Source organism: Lampris incognitus, chromosome 5 (genome assembly GCF_029633865.1).
Source record: "Lampris incognitus isolate fLamInc1 chromosome 5, fLamInc1.hap2, whole genome shotgun sequence".
NCBI classification, from domain to species: Eukaryota; Metazoa; Chordata; class Actinopteri; order Lampriformes; family Lampridae; genus Lampris; species Lampris incognitus.
In genome coordinates this window covers 4526840-4546839 of record NC_079215.1, presented here as the reverse complement: position 1 = coordinate 4546839, position 20000 = coordinate 4526840, and the positions used below count along the sequence as shown (strand labels likewise).

Here is a 20000-nt window from a genome sequence, read left to right as displayed (position 1 = left end):
CGCTGCCTCCCGCGGCGCCGCTCCTCTGACTCCTGCTGCCGTCACTCGCTCGCCATTTCCTGTCAAAGATTGGGGTGACATACGCGTCCCAGGGGTCATTTTGAAACCTCTAACACCCAGACACATAGCCTTTAGTCCAGCTCGCCTGTCTGGTGCACCAGCCGCCACCAGGTGAGACTCACTGACCACCTCCCACTATGGAAGACAGCCCCAGCACAGGCCGCCATGACGGTGATGGACCTCGTTAACGTTTTCCTTTTTGCTCTTCTCTCCAGCTCTCTCACGTGTCCGCAGAGCCAGACTTCTAATCCGGGTTACACATGGATTGATAGGGGGGTCCGGGTGGCGTGGCGGTCTACTCCGTGGCCTACCAACACGGAGGTCGCCGGTTTGAATCCCCGTGTTACCTCCGGCTTGGTCCCTACAGATACGATTGGCCGTGTCTGCGGGTGGGAAGCCGGATGTGGGTGTGTCCTGGTCGCTGCACTAGCGCCTCCTCTGGTCAGTCAGGGCGCCTGTTCGGGGGAATAGCGTGATCCTCCCACGTGCTACGTCCCCCTGGTGAAACTCCTCACTGTCAGGTGAAAAGAAGCGGCTGGTGACTCCACATGTATGGGAGGAGGCATGTGGTAGTCTGCAGCCCCCCCCCGGATCAGCAGAGGGGGCGGAGCAGAGACCGGGACGGCTCGGAAGGGTGGGGTGATTGGCCAGGTCCATCCATCCATCCATTATCCAAACCGCTTATCCTGCTCCCAGGGTCGCAGGGATGCTGCAGCCTATCCCAGCAGCCATTGGGTGGTGGGCGGGGAGACACCCTGGACAGGCCGCCAGGCCATCACAGGGCTGATTCACACACACACACACACACACACACACACACACACACACACACACACACACACACACACACACACACACCTAGGGACAATTCAGTACGGCCGATCCACCTGACCTACATGTCTTTGGACTGTGGGAGGAAACCGGAGCCCCCGGAGGAAAGCCGGATACAATTGGGGAGAAAAGGGGAGGAAATTAAAAAAAAAAACCAATTGATAAGTAATGTAACTATATTAATTACTTCATCGAAGTAATGTAACGTATTACATTTGATTACTTTCTGATTACTTTTCTAACAGATGTTTTAAGCTGGGCACATACTGCCCAACGAGTGGAGCCTGTCGAGCCGCACAGACGGCTGCTTGTAAGCCACCCAACCCTCGACGGTGCTGCACTCAGACTTGTCCCGGCAGCTTTTCTGACTTGTGCCAAAAGATGGCCTTCCTGCACGGCGTAAAGCAACCGAATGAACCTGATATTCTACATAGAAGCCTTTTACCAAGTAACTGTAGCCTAATTACATACTTTTTCTCACAGTAACTGTAACAGATTACAATTACGTTCATTTTGTAATTCAACTATGTAGCGCGGTCGCCTCACAGCGGGAAGGTCCTGGGTTCGAGCCCCGGGGTAGTCCAACCTAGGGGGTCATCCCAGGTCTGCGTGGGTTTCCTCCGGGTAATCCGGTTTCCTCCGACAGTCCAAAAACATGTAGCTCAGGTGAATCGGCCGTACTAGATTGTCCGTAGGTATGAATGTGTGTGTGTGTGTGTGTGGGGGGGGGGGCTGTGTGATGGCCTGGCGTCCTGTCCAGGGTGTCTCCCCGCCCACCACCCAGTGACTGCTGGGATAGGCTCCAGCGTCCCCGTGACCCTGAGAGCAGGATAAGCTAGTTAATAGTAACTAGTTACTAGTTACTTGTAACTAGTTACTTGTAACTAGTTACTTGTAACTAGTTACTCCTCAACCGGGGGGGGGGGACAAAGTAGCCTTCAGGGAGCGTCGGGGTCGGAGCCACATTGCAGGCGTCTCTCTTACCAGCAGCGTGCGGGGCTTTTAAGGCTTTTAAGACCCGAGTGTGCGGTTCTGGTTGACGTTTGAAGAGTGATAAAAGCGCTATCTCTTGTTGCTAGGTGACCAGGAAGTTGGGAGTGCCGGCCCTCAAGCAAGCGATGGAGTGGTTTGGTTACCACGGCGGCACCTGTCGATCACCTCTCCAGCCACTCACGGAGGCCGAGGCTCAGCAGCTGAGGCGGGACTTCTCCTCTAATGGCTGGTTGTGAGGGAACTCAGGCAGGGTGTGTGTGTGTGTCTGTGTGTGTGTGTGTGTGTGTGTGTGTGTGTGTGTGTGCGTGTGTGTGTGTGTGCGTGTGTGTGTGAGACACAGCATTTGTATTTCTCCTTACTGAAGGTAGACGCCACAAGAGTGAAACAGTATTCAGGTGGCTGTCCGCCCAGTCACCCATATGATGTGTCAAGTGTGACATGAGGCGTCTGCCCTGTTGATGATGATGATGATGATGATGATGATGATGATGATGTGGAAAAAAGGAAACTGCTGCAGCCTCCCAGTTCACCTGCAGAAACGATTTGCACCTCTCAGTCAGGTTGAGTCTTTTCAATCAGAACATTTGATTGTTAAAAATTGATCAGTTTAACTGTGATTTTGTTTGCGTGTGCACGCTGTTGTTCAAGAATGTGCATGTGAGAAAGAGAGACAGAGAGACAGAGAGACAAAGAGAGAGCGAGAGAAAGAGAGGGGGAGAGAGAGAGACAGACAGACAGACAAAGAGAGAGCGAGAGAAAGAGAGGGGGAGAGAGAGGAGAGAGACAGACAGACAGAAAGAGAGAGCGAGAGAGAGAAAGAGGGGGGAAGAGAGAGAGGAGACAGACAGACAGACAGAAAAAGAGAGCGAGAGAAAGAGAGGGGGGGAGAGAGAGAGACAGACAGACAGAAAGAGAGAGCGAGAGAAAGGGGGGGGGAGAGAGACAGACAGACAGACAGACAGAAAGAGAGAGCGAGAGAAAGAGGGGGGGGGAGAGAGGAGAGGAGAGAGACAGACAGAAAGAGAGAGCGAGAGAGAGAAAGAGAGAGCGAGAGAAAGAGGGAGGGGGAGAGAGAGGACTGGAGAGAGACAGACGGACAGACAGAAAGAGAGGGGGGGAGAGAGAGAGACAGACAGACAGAAAGAGAGAGCGAGAGAAAGGGGGGGGGAGAGGAGAGGAGAGAGACAGACAGAAAGAGAGAGCGAGAGAGAGAAAGAGAGAGCGAGAGAAAGAGGGAGGGGGGAAGAGAGAGAGGACTGGAGAGAGACAGACGGACAGACAGAAAGAGAGAGCGAGAGAGGGAGCGAGACAGAGAGGCAAAGAGAGAGCAAGAGAAAGAGAGGGGGAAGAGAGAGAGAGAGAGAGAGAGAGAGAGAGAGGGAAAGAGAGAGAGAGAGGGAGAGAGAGGGAAAGAGATTTTTTTATTTTTGTCTTTTTAAATAAGGCCTATTCCTCTAAATATGATTTATGGCACAGCATGTAAACAGTTCCCTTCAATGGAAAATAAAATAAAACTACATAAACCCCAAGAGGAGAGAATGGCTGAGCTGGATTCTCTAGAACGCTCTAGAATCCTCTAGAATGCTCTAGAGGGATTTTAGAGCGGCGGTCTTTGGCCATGGCTGTTGAGACTCAGGTATATGTGTTATAACTGAGAGCCATGTATATGCGTTATAACTGAGACTCAGGTATATGCGTTATAACTGAGACTCAGGTATATGCGTTATAACTGAGACTCAGGTATATGTGTTATAACTGAGACCCAGGTATATGCGTTATAACTGAGACTCATGTATATGCGTTATAACTGAGACCCAGGTATATGTGTTATAACTGAGACTCATGTATATGCGTTATAACTGAGACCCAGGTATATGTGTTATAACTGAGACGTATATGCGTTATAACTGAGACTCAGGTATATGTGTTATAACTGAGACCCATGTATATGTGTTATAACTGAGACTCATGTATATGCGTTATAACTGAGACTCAGGTATATGCGTTATAACTGAGACTCAGGTATATGTGTTATAACTGAGACTCAGGTATATGCGTTATAACAGACCCAGGTATATGTGTTATAACTGAGACCCAGGTGTAAGTGTTATAACTGAGACTCAGGTATATGCGTTATAACACACCCAGGTATATGTGTTATAACTGAGACCCAGGTATATGTGTTATAACTGAGACCCAGGTATATGCGTTATAACTGAAACCCGAGTATATGCGTTATAACTGAGACTCAGGTATATGCGTTATAACTGAAACCTGAGTATATGCGTTATAACTGAGACTCAGGTATATGCGTTATAACTGAGACTCAGGTATATGTGTCATAACTGAGAGCCAGGTATATGTGTTATAACTGAGAGCCAGGTATATGTGTTATAACTGAGACTCAGGTATATGCGTTATAACTGAGACCCAGATATATGCGTTATAACTGAGACTCAGGTATATGCGTTATAACTGAGACTCAGGTATATGTGTTATAACTGAGACCCAGGTATATGCGTTATAACTGAGACTCAGGTATATGTGTTATAACTGAGACTCAGGTATATGCGTTATAACAGACCCAGGTATATGTGTTATAACTGAGACTCAGGTATATGCGTTATAACTGAGACCCAGGTATAAGTGTTATAACTGAGACTCAGGTATATGCGTTATAACCGAGACTCAGGTATATGCGTTATAACAGACCCAGGTATATGTGTTATAACTGAGACCCAGGTATATGTGTTATAACTGAGACCCAGGTATATGCGTTATAACTGAAACCCGAGTATATGCGTTATAACTGAGACTCAGGTATATGCGTTATAACTGAAACCCGAGTATATGCGTTATAACTGAGACTCAGGTATATGCGTTATAACTGAGACTCAGGTATATGTGTTATAACTGAGAGCCAGGTATATGTGTTATAACTGAGACCCAGGTATATGTGTTATAACTGAGACTCAGGTATATGCGTTATAACTTAGACCCAGATATATGCGTTATAACTGAGACTCAGGTATATGCGTTATAACTGAGACCCAGGTATATGTGTTATAACTGAGACTCAGGTATATGCGTTATAACTGAGACCCAGGTATATGTGTTATAACTGAGACCCAGGTATATGCGTTATAACTGAGACCCAGATATATGCGTTATAACTGAGACTCAGGTATATGTGTTATAACTGAGACCCAGGTATATGCGTTATAACTGAGACCCAGGTATATGTGTTATAACTGAGACTCAGGTATATGCGTTATAACTGAGACTCAGGTATATGCGTTATAACTGCAGACACATGTTACACAGATTTTACTGTTGGTTACGATTCATTCCCGCCCTCTTTGGTCGAAGGTGTTGCGGTTCCAGTGGATAAACCAGCTGCTTGGTCATTTAAGGATGTGTTGCTGCGGGGTCGAGAGCAAAGTCAGGGCAATAAATCCATTTAACTACTACTACTTTCGGCTGCTCCCGTTAGGGGTCGCCACAGCGGATCATCCGTTTCCATTTCTTCCTGTCCTCTGCATCTTCCTCTGTCACACCAGCCACCTGCATGTCCTCCCTCACCACATCCATAAACCTCCTCTTTGGCCTTCCTCTTCTCCTCTTCCCTGGCAGCTCCATATTCAGCATCCTTCTCCCAATATACTCGGCATCTCTCCTCCACCCATGTCCAAGCCATCTCAATCTTGCCTCTCTTGCTTTGTCCCCAAACCGTCCAACCTGAGCGGTCCCTCTAATATAATCGTTCCTAATCCTGTCCTTCTTCGTTACTCCCAGTGAAAATCTTAGCATCTTCAACTCTGCCACCTCCAGCTCCACCTCCTGTCTTTTCATCAGCGCCACTGTCTCCAAACCATATAACATAGCTGGTCTCACAACCATCTTGTAAACCTTCCCTTTAACTCTTGCTGGTACCCTTCTGTCACACATCACTCCTGACACTCTTCTCCACCCACTCCACCCTGCCTGCACTCTCTTCTTCACCTCTCTCCTGCACTCCCCGTTACTTTGGACAGTTGACCCCAAGCATTTAAACTCAAATGCCTTTGTCACCTCCACTCCTTGCATCCTCACCATTCCACTGTCCTCTCTCTCATTCACGCATAGGTATTCCGTCTTGCTCCTACTGACTTTCATTCCTCTTCTCTCCAGTGCATACCTCCACCTCTCCAGGCTCTCCTCCACCTGCACCCTACTCTCGCTACAGATCACAATGTCATCCGCGAACATCATCGTCCATGGAGACTCCTGACTGATCTTGTCCGTCAACCTGTCCATCACCATTGCAAACAAGAAAGGGCTAAGAGCCGATCCTTGATGTAATCCCACCTCCACCTTGAACCCATCTGTCATTCCAACCGCACACCTCACCACTGTCACACCTCCCTCATACATATCCTGCACCAGTCCTACATACTTCTCTGTAACTCCTGACTTCCTCATACAATACCACACCTCCTCTCTCGGCACTCTGTCATAAGCTTTCTCTAAATCTACAAAGACACAATGCAACTCTTTCTGGCCTTCTCTATACTTCTCCATCAACATTCTCAAAGCAAACATCACATCTGTGGTGCTCTTTCCTGGCATGAAACCATACTGCTGCTCGCTGATCGTCACCTCTCCTCTTAACCTAGCTTCTATTACTCTTTCCCAAATCTTCATGCTGTGGCTGATCAACTTTATACCTCTGTAGGTGTTACAGTTCTGCACATCGCCCTTGTTCTTGCTTCTTCTCCACTCCTCAGGCATCCTCTCACTTTCCAGGATTGTGTTAAACAATCTAGTTAAAGACTCCACTGCCATCTCTCCTAAACATCTCCATGCCTCCACAGGTATGTCATCAGGACCAACTGCCTTTCTACTCTTCATCCTCTTCATAGCTGCCCTCACTTCCTCCTTGCTAATCCGCTGAACTTCCTGATTCACTATCCCTACATCATCCAACCTTCTCTCTCTCTCATTTTCTTCATTCATCAGCCCCTCAAAGTATTCCTTCCTCCTTCTCAGCACACTCTCCTCGCTTGTCAGCACATTTCCATCTCTATCCTTGATCGCCCTAACTTGCTGCACATCCTTTGCAGCTTGGTCCCTCTGTCTAGCCAATCGGTACAAGTCCTTTTCTCCTTCCTTAGTGTCTAATCTGTCATACAACTCACCATACACCTTTTCCTTTGCCTTTGCCACCTCTCTCTTTGCTTTACGCTGCATCTCCTTGTACTCCTGTCTACTTTCTTCATCTCTCTGACTATCCCACTTCTTCTTTGCCAACCTTTTCCTCTGTATAATTTGCTGTACTTCCTCGTTCCACCACCAAGTCTCCTTGTCTTCCTTCCTCTGTCCTGATGACACACCAAGTACCTTCCTAGCTGTCTCCCTCACTATTTCTGCAGTGTTTGCCCAGCCATCTGGCAACTCTTCACTACCACCCAGTGCCTGTCTTAACTCCTGCCTGAACTCCACACAACAGTCTTCCTTCTTCAACTTCCACCATTTGATCTTCGGCTGTGTCTTCACTCGCTTCCTCTTCTTGGTCTCCAAAGTCATCCTACAGACCACCATCCGATGCTGCCTAGCTACGCTCTCCCCTGTCACCACCTTGCAGTCTCCAATCCCTTTTAGATGGTGCCTTCTACATAAGATATAGTCCACCTGTGTGCACTTCCCTCCACTCTTGTATGTCACCCTGTGTTCCTCCCTCTTCTTGAAATATGTATTCACCACAGCCATTTCCATCCTTTTCGCAAAATCCACCACCATCTGTCCTTCCACATTTCTCTTCTTGACTCCATACCTCCCCATCACCTCCTCATCACCTCTGTTCCCTTCACCAACATGTCCATTGAAGTCCGCTCCAATCACCACTCTCTCCTCCTTGGGTACCCTCTCCACCATGTCGTCCAACTCACTCCAGAATTCTTCTTTTTCATCCATCTCACACCCACCTTGCGGGGCATATGCGTTGATAACATTCATCAGCACACCTTCAATTTCCAGCTTCATACTCATCACTCTGTCTGACACTCTCTTCACCTCCAGCACACTCTTGACATACTCTTCCTTCAGAATTACCCCTACCCCATTTCTCCTCCCATTCACACCATGGTAGAAGAGTTTGAACCCACCTCCGATACTCCTGGCCTTACTCCCCTTCCACCTGGTCTCTTGCACACACAGTATGCATACCTTTCTTCTTTCCATCATGTCAGCCAGCTCTCTCCCTTTACCAGTCATAGTGCCAACATTCAAAGTTCCAACTCTCACCTCCACATGCCTACCCTTCCTCCTCTCTAGCTGCCTCTGGACATGCTTTCCCCCTCTCCTTCTCCTTCGCCCAACAGTAGCATAGTTTCCACCGACACCCTGCTGGTTAACAGTACCGGTGGCGGTCGTTGGTAACCCGGGCCTCGACCGATCCGGTATGTAAGTCTTATTTATATAAGTTTATATATATATATTAAATAAATCCATTTAACTATTTTATATATATATATATCGTAGCGAATTAGGGGGGGCAGCCCGGGAACCGCCACAGCCGGGACGTGAACCCATCTCTCCTGCACCGCGGGCGACAACGTTAACCAGTCGACTAAAGGGTCCGACTACTTATTCGTGTAGGTTACACTACCCCCCCCCTCCTTCGGGATAGGGCGTCCCCGGCCGGACCGTCTCAGCCGGATTTGCGTTCACAGTTCCGTCCGTCCGTCTGCTCGTCCTCATAACTGTGGACGTAACTTTCCCCCCGTTGGCCGGTAGGAGCAGGAGGAAGTGTGTGGACAGTTGTGTGCATGTGGTGGACATTTATCCGTGGTAAATCCTGCAGGCATCGCCATTGTCAATAGCGTGGCTCCAACAAACAGGAAGCTGGTATGACCGCTTCAGCAGAAACCGGAAGTCAGTGGACTACAGTTAGTTGTGCACGGGGGCGGGGCCGATTGGGGAGAAAAAAGAGGGGGGGGGACTCCCGATGAGGGCGTCAACGTTTGACATGTCGTTTGAAGGAGATGGATGAGGGTGAGAAACGGAAAACCCCTAACCGCAAACCCCCCCCCCCCGCTAACGTCCGCCTTTGGTCCACGTAGAAAGGCGGACGTTAGGGGGGGGGGGTTCTGGCCAGTGTGAACTCTGCCCGGTCACAGGAACCAGGAACACTTCGTCATGTCACCTCGTGTACTTGTGCACATGAAGTGAAACGAGGTGCCGTTTGCCCCAGCCCACAGCAGCACCACATACACACAAAGACACACCCAAGAACTACAAGAACACACACATCCAAACTAAACAACAACAAACCATCACTGTCCAGCCAGCCAGGGTGACTGTCGGAACCGCCGGTCTGCATGGGCTAGCCGTTAGCCTAGCCTGCCCCGATTACGCGTCCTGTCAGACCGCCCTCCCTGTTTCCTCCTCGGGCGCAGCTCCAGGCAGGGGCCGTGGTCCCTGTGGCAACCGGACGAAGCAGACCAAGCCCTCCCAACTGATCCAGCACCAGCTCTCCCAGCCAGACTCCCTCAACACACCTCCCCACACTCCTCACGACGACATCAAAAACACCACAGTCAACGCCAGGCGAGGCCGCTGCCAGACCGCCCTCGGCGTTATCGGAACTGCCGGTCTGCATGGGCTAGCAGTTAGCTTAGCCTGCCCCACTTCCGCATCCTGTCAGACCGCCCTCGGTGTTACCTCCTCATGTGCAGCTCTGGGAAAGGCCGCGGTCCCTGGGCCCTCTCCCAGCCAACAAACGAAGACACAAACTTAGACGTGGACAAAGACACTGCATCGACCGTACGCGATATTATGAACCCTACATAGGCCTCGCCAAAATCCCGTTTCTGGCTTTGTCACGTGTGCGCCACCGTAGCAACGCGAAAATATGTTGTTATGGGGTTAGCGCTCATCAAGGAAACGCTGTACACCCACAATTTAACCTGTCTAAGTTATCCACAATCAACATTAACGTTTTTAACTCAATCTTTGCTTGCTCCACGTTTGAGCATAGGATACTTCACCCCTTATCATGACTACAAACAAAACGAGCTCCTATATTGTAGTAATATGACTTTTACAAGTCTTACACATTAGCGCCACCTTCAGCTCTTGCACATTAGCGCCACCCTCAGGAAGATGACATATTTGACTCTGTCGTGATGTACTACTCAATGTAACCTTTTAGCTGGGGTTCATTCTGATTCTTTGTCTCATCAAGCCTCAAATGCATCACAATTATAATACCAATAACGTATCCAAGGAGCAGAGGCAGACCTTGTAACCTAAAATTGTTAGGTTAGTCAACTTAAGGCTATTCTTTCCCTCACAATCATAATTTCAACCCCATGGTTCACTTTTTAGACGATTCATAAGTTCAAATTGAAGGTAGCTAACGTTAGCTTTGCTTCGCACCGAGTTGATAGTTGATTGTTTCCTTAGCAACGCAGCGGAAATCCGGCGTCCGTTCGCGGAAATCCGGCGTCCGTTCGCGAGATTTGGGACAGGGTACGGGATTTTGGCGAGGGCTATGTAGGGTTCATAATATCGCCGACCGTACTGGGTGAGGCCGCCGCAAATGTGAATTTGCGCCGCCATCTTCCCACACCGGTACTGGGTGAGGCCGCTGCGAACGTGAATTGGCGCCGCCATCTTCCCACACCGGTGCTGGGTGAGGCCGCCGCAAATGTGAATTGGCGCCGCCATCTTCCCACACCGGTACTGGGTGAGGCCGCTGCGAACGTGAATTGGCGCCGCCACCTTCCCACAGCGGTGTTGGGTGAGGCCGCTGCGAACGTGAATTGGCGCCGCCACCTTCCCACACCGGAGTGAACAGAGTCCCCATGCATACGTACGCTGTGTGCTCTGGGAGTTAGGACACATCACTTACAGTAGAGGAAGGTTGCTTATAATATTTCTTGGTCTCAACAGTTGTATAGAGGCCAAACTCCTGCAGCAGCGGTGGTATATCAGTGTACCAGTGGAAAGCCCGTTAATAATATCAAACCTTTTTTTGAAGATAATCCACTCGTCTGGGATTTTCTAAACGGTGTGAAGAAAATTGCCGCGTGTCATTTTTGTGTGTGTCTATTTTTCATCCATGAAGTTTTGTTCAAGGCCTGCCGCTGGTTCGGGTCCGTTTAGTAATGAGCTGAAATACTCCGTCATTAACGCGATGTTCTCGAGTGGCTCCCTTACAAGCCAAGGAGAAGGAGAGACTTTCGCATTTATGACCGTCCCTTTTCATCACGGCTTCACTCACGTTTTTGTTGCGTGGTGAATTCCCATAATTGTAGCTTCGGCGCTGGAAAAAAATGACCCATTCATGTTTGCATTGAGGGACTGCCTTGACCCTCGGTTCCTTCATTCCCTGCCCTCCACATCCCGCCTATTCATCCTAAACACGCTGGCTTGCGAGCAAATCAATGCTCTTTTCTAAATTCCTGAGAAACATTCTTTGGTATAACTTCGTTTATCTAGTTTTTCATGAGCACTTACTTACCCTCCCCCCCCCCCAGCGCCCTGCTCGTCTCTCTTCTTGTTTTGTAGTCACCTCAACCCACCACAGGGGGGCGACACGCCCCAGTGGGCCGCCATGCAGAGCCTCCGCTGGTCACTATGCAGCCAGGGCGTCCCTTAAATGTCAATGAGGGGGATCCAAAACCTCGGCGTGCGACGCCATGGTCCTAAAATGTGAGGAAGAGGAGGAAGAGGAGGAGGACAGGGAGGAGGAGGGACGGAGTCCACTCCCTGGGCAAGTGAGTGGCGAGTCAGCGTTGGTTCTCTGCGGTATCATAGGAAGGAAAGGATGCTCGCTCCGTCCCCACACTTTTACCTTACACTCACACCTGATGCTTAGTCTTTGATTTTCTCCCTTTTTTCAGAACCATCCTCACACCAGCTCTCTCTCCCCCCCCCTGTCTCTCGCTCTGTATTTTCTTCCATTTGCCCCTGCCATTCCCCCCCCCCCTCTCTCTCTCTCTCTCTCTGTTACTCTATGCCACCCGCTGCTTTAGGCGATGCTGTGACCTCTCTGTGTAGTGTGGCATATAGGCCCCAGTTTAGCTCTCTCTCTCTCTCTCTCTCTCTCTCTCTCTCTCTCTCTCTCTCTCTCTCTCTCTCTCCCTCTCTTTCTTTTTCTGGCTTTGCCCCAGATTAAAAACACGCTTAAAAAGATTTCCCAGAACTCTCCCCCATTCTCCCTCCGTCGCTTTTCCAGTCTTTTTCCTCCTCCTCCTCCATCCTCTCGTCTCCCTTCCCCTGTGGTGAGCTGTCTGTCTAAATCACACTGGCGGCAAGGGACTACCCACCCCCACCTTCTCTCTCTCTCTCTCTCTCTCTCTCTCTTTCTCCCCCCCCCCCCAAGTCATTTCCAGGCCAGCTCACTGCACTGTCACTCATTATGCCTGAGCCTCACAGGGAGCAAAGAGGGAGGAGAGGAACAGAGAGAGCAAGAAACGAATAAAGGGGTGACAGAAGGAAAGGTCCCTCCCCATGATGGGGGGAGGTAGGGGAGTGTGAAGCGGTGTGTGGGTGGGGGGGGGGTGGTATGTGTGCCACAGCACAGGTCAGGGAGAAGGTTCGATCAGAAGACAGATTGATCAAGGCGTAGCTGGGCCTTCCCAGTGTTTACAAAGTGTACGCCGCAAGTGTCAATGGAGTGTATGAAGGGGAGGTGTTTTTAATATGAGGCGGGGGGAGAAAATGGGAAAAAAGAGCTCAACCCCCTCCCCCCCCCACAGATCCCTAGCCCCCTCAGTGAGCTCACCATCAGCAGGATAAATCTTAGCAGACCAAAAAAACAACCAAAAACCAGCAACTGCATCACTTCTCCATCCTCTCCTCCCCTCCAGCACGCCTCCTTCTGGTCTGTTTGCTGAGACCACCAGATTCAACATCTCCCCCCCTCTCCTCGGTCGCTCCTGCCCGCCTCATTAGAAGGCCAAGCAGAGCGTGTGGCAGCGGCTTGTTGGAGGCAATTTAATGATGTCTAAATCCCGTCGCTAAGTTAACATATGCGTCCACGTGCGGGAAAATGCATCTTTCTTCCTCCATTTTGGCCTTCCATCCACCCACGCTGAGCCGGCGTTTTCGACCACCAGTGGCGGCTGGTGCTAACAAATTTTGGCGGGCGCAGTGTACCTTGGCACGGCACCTAACCCTGACCCTGACCCTAACCCTAACCCTAGCCCTGACCCTAACCCTAGCCCTGACCCTAACCCTGACCCTGACAGCTTCTTTACTGTCCACACAGTCACAGAGTTATTAAGAAGGACCATGTAGCCTATAGATTTTATCAGGGTTGGTAGACGGTGGATGATTGACAGTCGAGACGAGGCGTGGTGGTGGGTGTGAACATGATTGACAGCCACGAGAATTGTCCAATCACATTAGATCAGAAAACATTAAAACAAAACCAATTCACTGCCAATAAAGGTGGGAGTGTCTGGGGACACAGAACAGCGCCCCCTGGAAAATCTGAAGAAACCAATCAGACAGCAGCCTCAGGTCACCTGCTCGCCACAAATGTGAGGGCTTACATATGGTATGGTTTGGCCGGCGCCCCTCACCCAGGAAGTACATGTATTCAGACAGTAAGTATATGTATTCACCCAGGAGGTATATGTATTCAGACAGGAAGTACATGTATTCAGACAGGAAGTATATGTATTCACCCAGGAAGTATATGTATTCAGACAGGAAGTACATGTATTCAGACAGGAACCAACTAAACACCATGTGAACCAACATGTAATGCTGCTGACAGGCGCTCGCAGACTGACAACACTTCGTCATTATTTGCGTTATACAGCTAAATTATATTTAACAGGTTTCAGTAGATTTTCATCTCTTGATATTCGAAGGGGCGGCGCCCCGGCGCCCTCTACTGGCCAACTGTTCTTTGTGGGCGGGGGAAGTCGGGCGGGTCAAATGAGATGTCACGTGATCTCGGCTACCGCTTCAGAAGAGGGACCAGGTACGCGCGCACCCCGGAAACGTTATTAAGGCGCCAAGACCAGAGTCGCGAAACGAGAACAGGCGATTAATTTATGTGATTGAGCGAAACGTTGCCGCCGAAATTAACGAGTGTTGGGAGCAGACGTTACTCCTTACCCGCAGCCCCACACGGTGACACCAGAAACGCATCCACGCTGGGCCGGACCGCCCTCGGGTGTTCTCGGAACTGCCGGTCTGCACGGGCTAGCAGTTAGCTTAGCCCGCCCCCGCTTCTGCAGCCTGTCAGGCCGCCCTCGGTGTGACCTCTCCGGGCACAGCTCCGGGCGGGGGGCCGTGGTCCCCTGGGCCCACAGGACGCTTCAGACCAAGCTCTCCCAGCCGACCCAGCGCCAGCTCTCCCAGCCTTCAAACGAAGACCTGGACGGACCGACTTTTGTCTTATATCAGGTAAATTCACCGGCTAAAGCGGCCTGCGCATGCGCAGTAGCAGTTTTCTATGTTCCCCGGAAATGACTGGGAGCGCTTGTTGTGAACGGGGAAACGTCCTACTCGTTTTCGCCATGAAATCTGTTGTCAGAGCTCTCAGGGTTAGCATGGACGCTATGTGGCCAGAACTCAGCTAGCAGGTAGACGCCACTTTCATGTCCAAATAATGGATCCTGGGGTTCAGTTCGGTGCGTAAAACCATATCGAGATGGTCGCCCAATACTGAATCTTGCAACGCCACGTCACAATACGTACGTGTCAGAGGACACGTTTTTGCGAAAGCGAAATACGTGTATATGGACACGTATTACTTGCCACTGGGGGCGCAATCCTGTCTTCTAGGTCAGTGGTTCTCCACCTTTTTGGGGTCCTGGACCCCCTGCGTATTTTTGATCTACCCTGAGGACCCCTCCACCTGATCTTGGGGGAGGGGGGTTGCAATTTGATAGAAACAGTAGAAACTGCATTTTAAATTGCATTATAGCATTTATTCACCCTTTGGGGCAAAAATAAGAGCTTTCAGTTGTAACTTAGATCAAAAATACGCAGGGGGTCCAGGACCCCAAAAAGGTTGAGAACCACTGGTTTACGGCACTGTCGCAAAGACAGGCACCCCCCCGCCCTTTACAGCTTAGTTACAATACACAAGCGTTTCTTTACAAGCCGAAATTCAAGATACTATAGCAGCAGAAGAGGAGCTGTGTATATAAGCTATGCTGTGCGTTAAATAAGTCGCTGTATTTGCCGGCAGGTTTGGTGCCCAACGGCGGACGAGATGCATGTTGGAACAAGGGCCCCTGGTGAGGCGTTATGAACGGCGCTTGTGTCATTCCGCCATAGCCGCCACACTGTCGTTATGTTGCTGACTGACTCCCAGCGAACTGTAAGTTCACCGTTATTTAGCGCCACTAGCTTCCGTCCGACTTCCTGCTTCGCTCCGCTCGTTCTTCTTCTTCTGTCCCCTTTACAGCAGTCCCTCTCCGCCAGCCATCGTCTCACAGTGCCACCCAGTGGCGACGGTGTGTAGTGTCCACAAACGCAACACCTGTGTGACCAAAGTGAATTTAATGCCAATACGTTAAAGCAAAGAAAAAAGTTATCTGGAACATTTTAGGGCAGTGTTTCTCAACCCAGTCCTCAAGGACCCCCCTATCCTGCAGCTTTTCATTGTAACCCTGCATAGGTAGCCCTGCTTGTACCTACTCGACCAATCATCTCGCAGCACTTAATTATGCAAGGTGTGCAACATCTGACAAAATTCATTGCTGATTGGTTGAAAAACTACAAACAGGTATCTATTCAGGGTTGCAAATAAAAGATGCAGGATAGGGGGTCCTTGAGGACTGGGTTGAGAAACACTGTTTTAGGGAATCACTAGCGATTATGAGCCTACCATACGCTGTGCCCCTAACGTGTACTGGCGCCGCATCAGTGGTAAAGACACATCCGCATTGTGGCTGTTAGCAAAATAATTGTTCAAAATTCTCTAACATGTTAAAATATGTGATAGCGTTGTCATATGCCATTTCTACTTATATAACTCAATCTGTTTTAAAGGAGAATGACAGGCAAGCAGGACCCAATAGGTGAGAAATAAGTGGTTGTCTTGAGTTCCCCGAAATGACCACACCACTCTGTAGAGCACTGGCATCCAGTATGAGAGTATGTGCCCTTGTACTTGTACTATCAAATTCAGTGATGTTCATCAAATGGCGCCCACCAGCGATGGTGTGCTTCCTAACACATCAGTCATCTGACACAATAACACCCACGGACTCCCAAATCAGGGAGCGGCGTGATCCCGGGGCATTTGAAATCAGGAACACTGCAGCCGAGTTGTGTATTGATTGACTGATTAATGTTTGGCTTCTTTTGTACCATCGGTTCTTCGTCCACCAGTTGAGCGCGGCGTACAGTCACCGCGGGAGTCTCTGCAGCGCCAGGCCCGCGTTATCAGTATGCCGCGTGCGGTTCCCCCCCTCTAAACACAGCCGGAGCTTTTGGGAGCCGCGAGGCTTATCCGCCGATAAGATAACGGACAAAAAGAGCTCTCTTTAAGAAAGGGTTGAAAATGGAAAATGGGAGATCCCTCCCAATGGAGTGAGGGTAGGGAGGGGGGGGGGCTGAAAAATGAAAGAGGGAGGGCGTAGGAATGCTATTAAATTCTGAGAATTATAAACAAAAGGAGCCGAACAAAAGAATGCATGTTTTTTTTGACGCACACGCGCACATTGACACAAAACTGGCACTTCCTGTCTGTCAGGTGAAGACGAGCCGCAGAGCTTATTCAAATATTTCGCCATGGCAACAGGCTCTATGATTAGGGGCAAACAGGCAAAACTGCTGCAGCACTTGGGATTGAGAGAAGACACAAATTAAGGGAAGTCTAGTCGGTTGCCAAGGAGACGAAATAGGCGGAGGGGTTAAAGTCCAACCTAAACACACCTTAAAGCTATTTTAGTGGGAGAAAGAAGAGAGATAAAGAGAGGAAGGGGGGGAGGGGAGGACGAGAGCGCGTGGAGGTAGCGGTGGTTTCTGGCTGCGGAGCTCCGCAAACAATCATCAGACCTGCCGCGATGTGTGATCAGAGTTCAGGATCGTCTCCGTACGGGGGGTGTGTGTGTGTACATGAGTTTCCTCGTGTTTTCCTGTTGAGAGGTTTCAGTGCTGTAACATCGCTCCCCTCATACCCCTTCACGACAAACCCACAGCTAAATATGCTTTAGATCTGTACACTTTTAACTTGCACACACACACACACACAATAACTGAACCTGAACTTCATGCCAGTGAATATCTTTATTATCTTCCTTTGTTCCGTTTGAATATCAAGTGCTGTTTTGTTTTTCGTAACATCGACTCCCCGCTAACAGATCAGAAACAACACAGTGATCACACAGCTGACAACTGACAACAATCATATATCAAAAACATTTTGAACATTTAAAGGTGCCAAAATATTGGACCAAAGGCCTCTGTAAAGCATGCACGGTTAGCGTTTTGCAAAGAATGCGCCTGGTCTAGACTGTCTCGGCTGTCCAGGTTTGATGGGTTTAGGTGATATGTTACGAGTAATGGCCTCTTTCTTGTTCCTTTCAAATAAACACGACCATGAGAGTGTTAAGAAAAGTGCTGTACAAATGTAGGCTGCACAGTTTTATGTGAGTGCAGATCACAGTTTTAGTTTCCATTGTTTTGTTTTTTGGGCGGTGGGGGGGGGGGTTGGAGATATGAGAAATTACACTTCAATAATGCCCCTTTTCCACTACATGGTACCAGCTCGACTCGACTCAACTCGCAGAGTGTCGTTTTCCATTACTGTAACAGCGCCCCCTCGGTGTAGCCGGTCTGCATTGATTTTGGTACCCGCTCCGGTTATTTTTTTTGGAGCCTCGACAAAGGTGGTATCAGAAAAGTGGTATCGGTTACCAAAATGCCGGCACTTTCCGGTAACGGAAAACGAAAAAGTCGAGTTCGAGTCGAGCCGGTACCATGTAGTGGGAAAGGGGCATAAGAGAATCCACCGTAGTAGCAGCTATGTTATCCACTACTGTGTCAGTACTGTAGCAGTGCTGACGTGAGATACCTGGTGAAATAATCGTGATTATTGTTTTAGCCAACAACGCAAAGTCCTTGTGCAAATGCTTTAAGTTTTCATGCAATTTTTTTTGGCCATTGTCTTTCTAGATCCTGCAAATTTTTTTTGGTCATTGTCTTTCTAGATCCTTCCTAGATGTAAAGTATTTCCGGCATTACATCAGCTGGTCAGCCTACAAAAGCTCAAAGAGGCCTGCACTGGGTGGATATTGGTCGGCCAGCCGTGTTAGTAGAGTTTAAAGGCACAGCTACGTCAGCAGCATGCATGGTGCCGGTCAACCACTAGCCACTGCAGTCGCGCCCCACCACCTACCCAACTTTATTAGCCAGAGAAAGCACAAGCCGCAGGTGACAACAGTTTTTCAACAGGCGGTTTTCAAAGCACATTAAACTTTTTTCGTTTTTCTACGCAGGCACTCGTTAAGGTCCCTCCATGTATGTACTAGGGCTGTGACGGTATGGATTTTTTTTCTTACCACGGTGAAAAAGCAACATATCGCCGCGGTTTACCGCCAATACCCCCCCCCTCCCCGCCACATTGCCTCATCCAAATTTGCTGGCTGCCCCTCGTTGTCTGGCTCAAAGCCAAAATGTGCCCAAAGAGGCGATGTAATATTTGGCTTTGGAACTAGATTTGTTACCGCTGTTGAATCGAATAACGGCTAGCAGCCGGCCAGCATCAACTGTATGGGCGATACCACTCAAGAGAAGTGTGTTCGCGATAAGCACCTGCAATTAAAATCTAACTCAACTGTTTACTTTATGCCTCTGCCTGTGTATTGTGTGTGTGTATATTCAGTTGAATGTAGATATCGCGAGTACGTAATCCTAGAAATAATTATTAATAATCGGACACACACAAAATAAATCCCCCATATGTTTAATGGACTGTCCCTCCCCCTCAGTCCTGAAGGTGAAGTGACGAGCAACTGGAAAAAAAAAATTCTCCAGAAGCCCTTGAACACAAGATGGAAGACAGTCAATGATGATAACCAAACAATGATTAATTTTGTTTATATTAATATAACTTTGGGGATCAAGAAGAGGAAGAGAGTGAAGACAGAGCCAAGGATCAAATGGAGGAAGTTGAAGAAGGAAGACTGTTGTGTGGAGTTCAGGGAGGAGTCAAGACAGGCACTGGGTGGTACTGAAGAGTTTCCAGATAGGTGGCTAACCCCTGCAGAAGTAGTGAGGGAGACAGCTAGGAAGGTACTTGGTGTGTCATGAGGACAGAGGAAGGAAGACAAGGAGACTTGGTGATGGAATGAGGAAGTACAGCAAAGTATACAGAGGAAGAGGTTGGCAAAGAAGAAGTGGGATAGTCAGAGAGATGAAGAAAGTAGACAGGAGTACAAGGAGATGCAGTGTAAAGCGAAGACAGAAGTGGCAAAGGCAAAGGAAAAGGTATATAGTGAGTTGAATGAGGTTGGACACTAAGAAAGGAGAAAAGCACTTGTACCGATTAGCTAGACAGAGGGACCAAGCTGCAAAGGATGTGCAGCAAGTTAGGGTGATGAAGGATAGAGATGGAGATGTGCTGACAAGTGAGGAGAGTGTGTTGAGAAGGTGGAAGGAGTACTTTCAGGGGCTGATGAATGAAGAAAATGAGAGAGAGAGAAGGTTGGATGATGTAGGGATAGTGAATCAGGAAGTTCAGTGGATTAACGAGGAGGAAGTGAGGACAGCTATGAAGAGGATGAAGAGTGGAAAGGCAGTTGGTCCTGATGACATACCTGTGGAGGTATGGAGGTGTTTAGGAGAGATGGCAGTGGAGTTTTTAACTAGATTGTTTAACACAATCTTGGCAAGTGAGAGGATGCCCGAGGAGTGGAGAAGAAGCAAGAACAAGGGCGATGTGCAGAACTGTAGCAGCCACAGAGGTATAAAGTTGATCAGCCACAGCATGAAGATATGGGGAAGAGTAATAGAAGCTAGGTTAAGAGGAGAGGTGGTGATCAGCAGCAGGAGTATGGTTTCATGCCATGAAAGAGCACCACAGATGTGATGTTTGCTTTGAGAATGTTGATGGAGAAGTATAGAGAAGGCCAGAAGGAGTTACACTGTCTTTGTAG

At 49.1% G+C, this 20000-nt stretch overlaps 2 protein-coding genes across 2 annotated transcripts in view; one reads left to right on the top strand and one right to left on the bottom strand.

Annotated features, from left to right (window-relative positions):
- The window catches only part of hoga1 (4-hydroxy-2-oxoglutarate aldolase 1), a 37257-nt gene extending 34647 nt beyond the window's left edge, over positions 1 to 2610 (top strand). Inside the window, exon 7 of the mRNA XM_056280934.1 lies at positions 1971 to 2610. Within this exon, the coding sequence (XP_056136909.1) occupies positions 1971 to 2120 (150 nt within the window). The 3' untranslated portion in view covers positions 2121 to 2610. The remainder of the gene's footprint in view (positions 1 to 1970) is intronic.
- Positions 2611 to 15254: 12644 nt separating this feature from the next.
- The window catches only part of LOC130112771 (MORN repeat-containing protein 4-like), a 40408-nt gene continuing 35662 nt past the window's right edge, over positions 15255 to 20000 (bottom strand). The window contains exon 6 of the transcript XR_008810258.1: positions 15255 to 15376. The gene's annotated coding sequence lies outside the window, so the exon portion shown is untranslated. The remainder of the gene's footprint in view (positions 15377 to 20000) is intronic.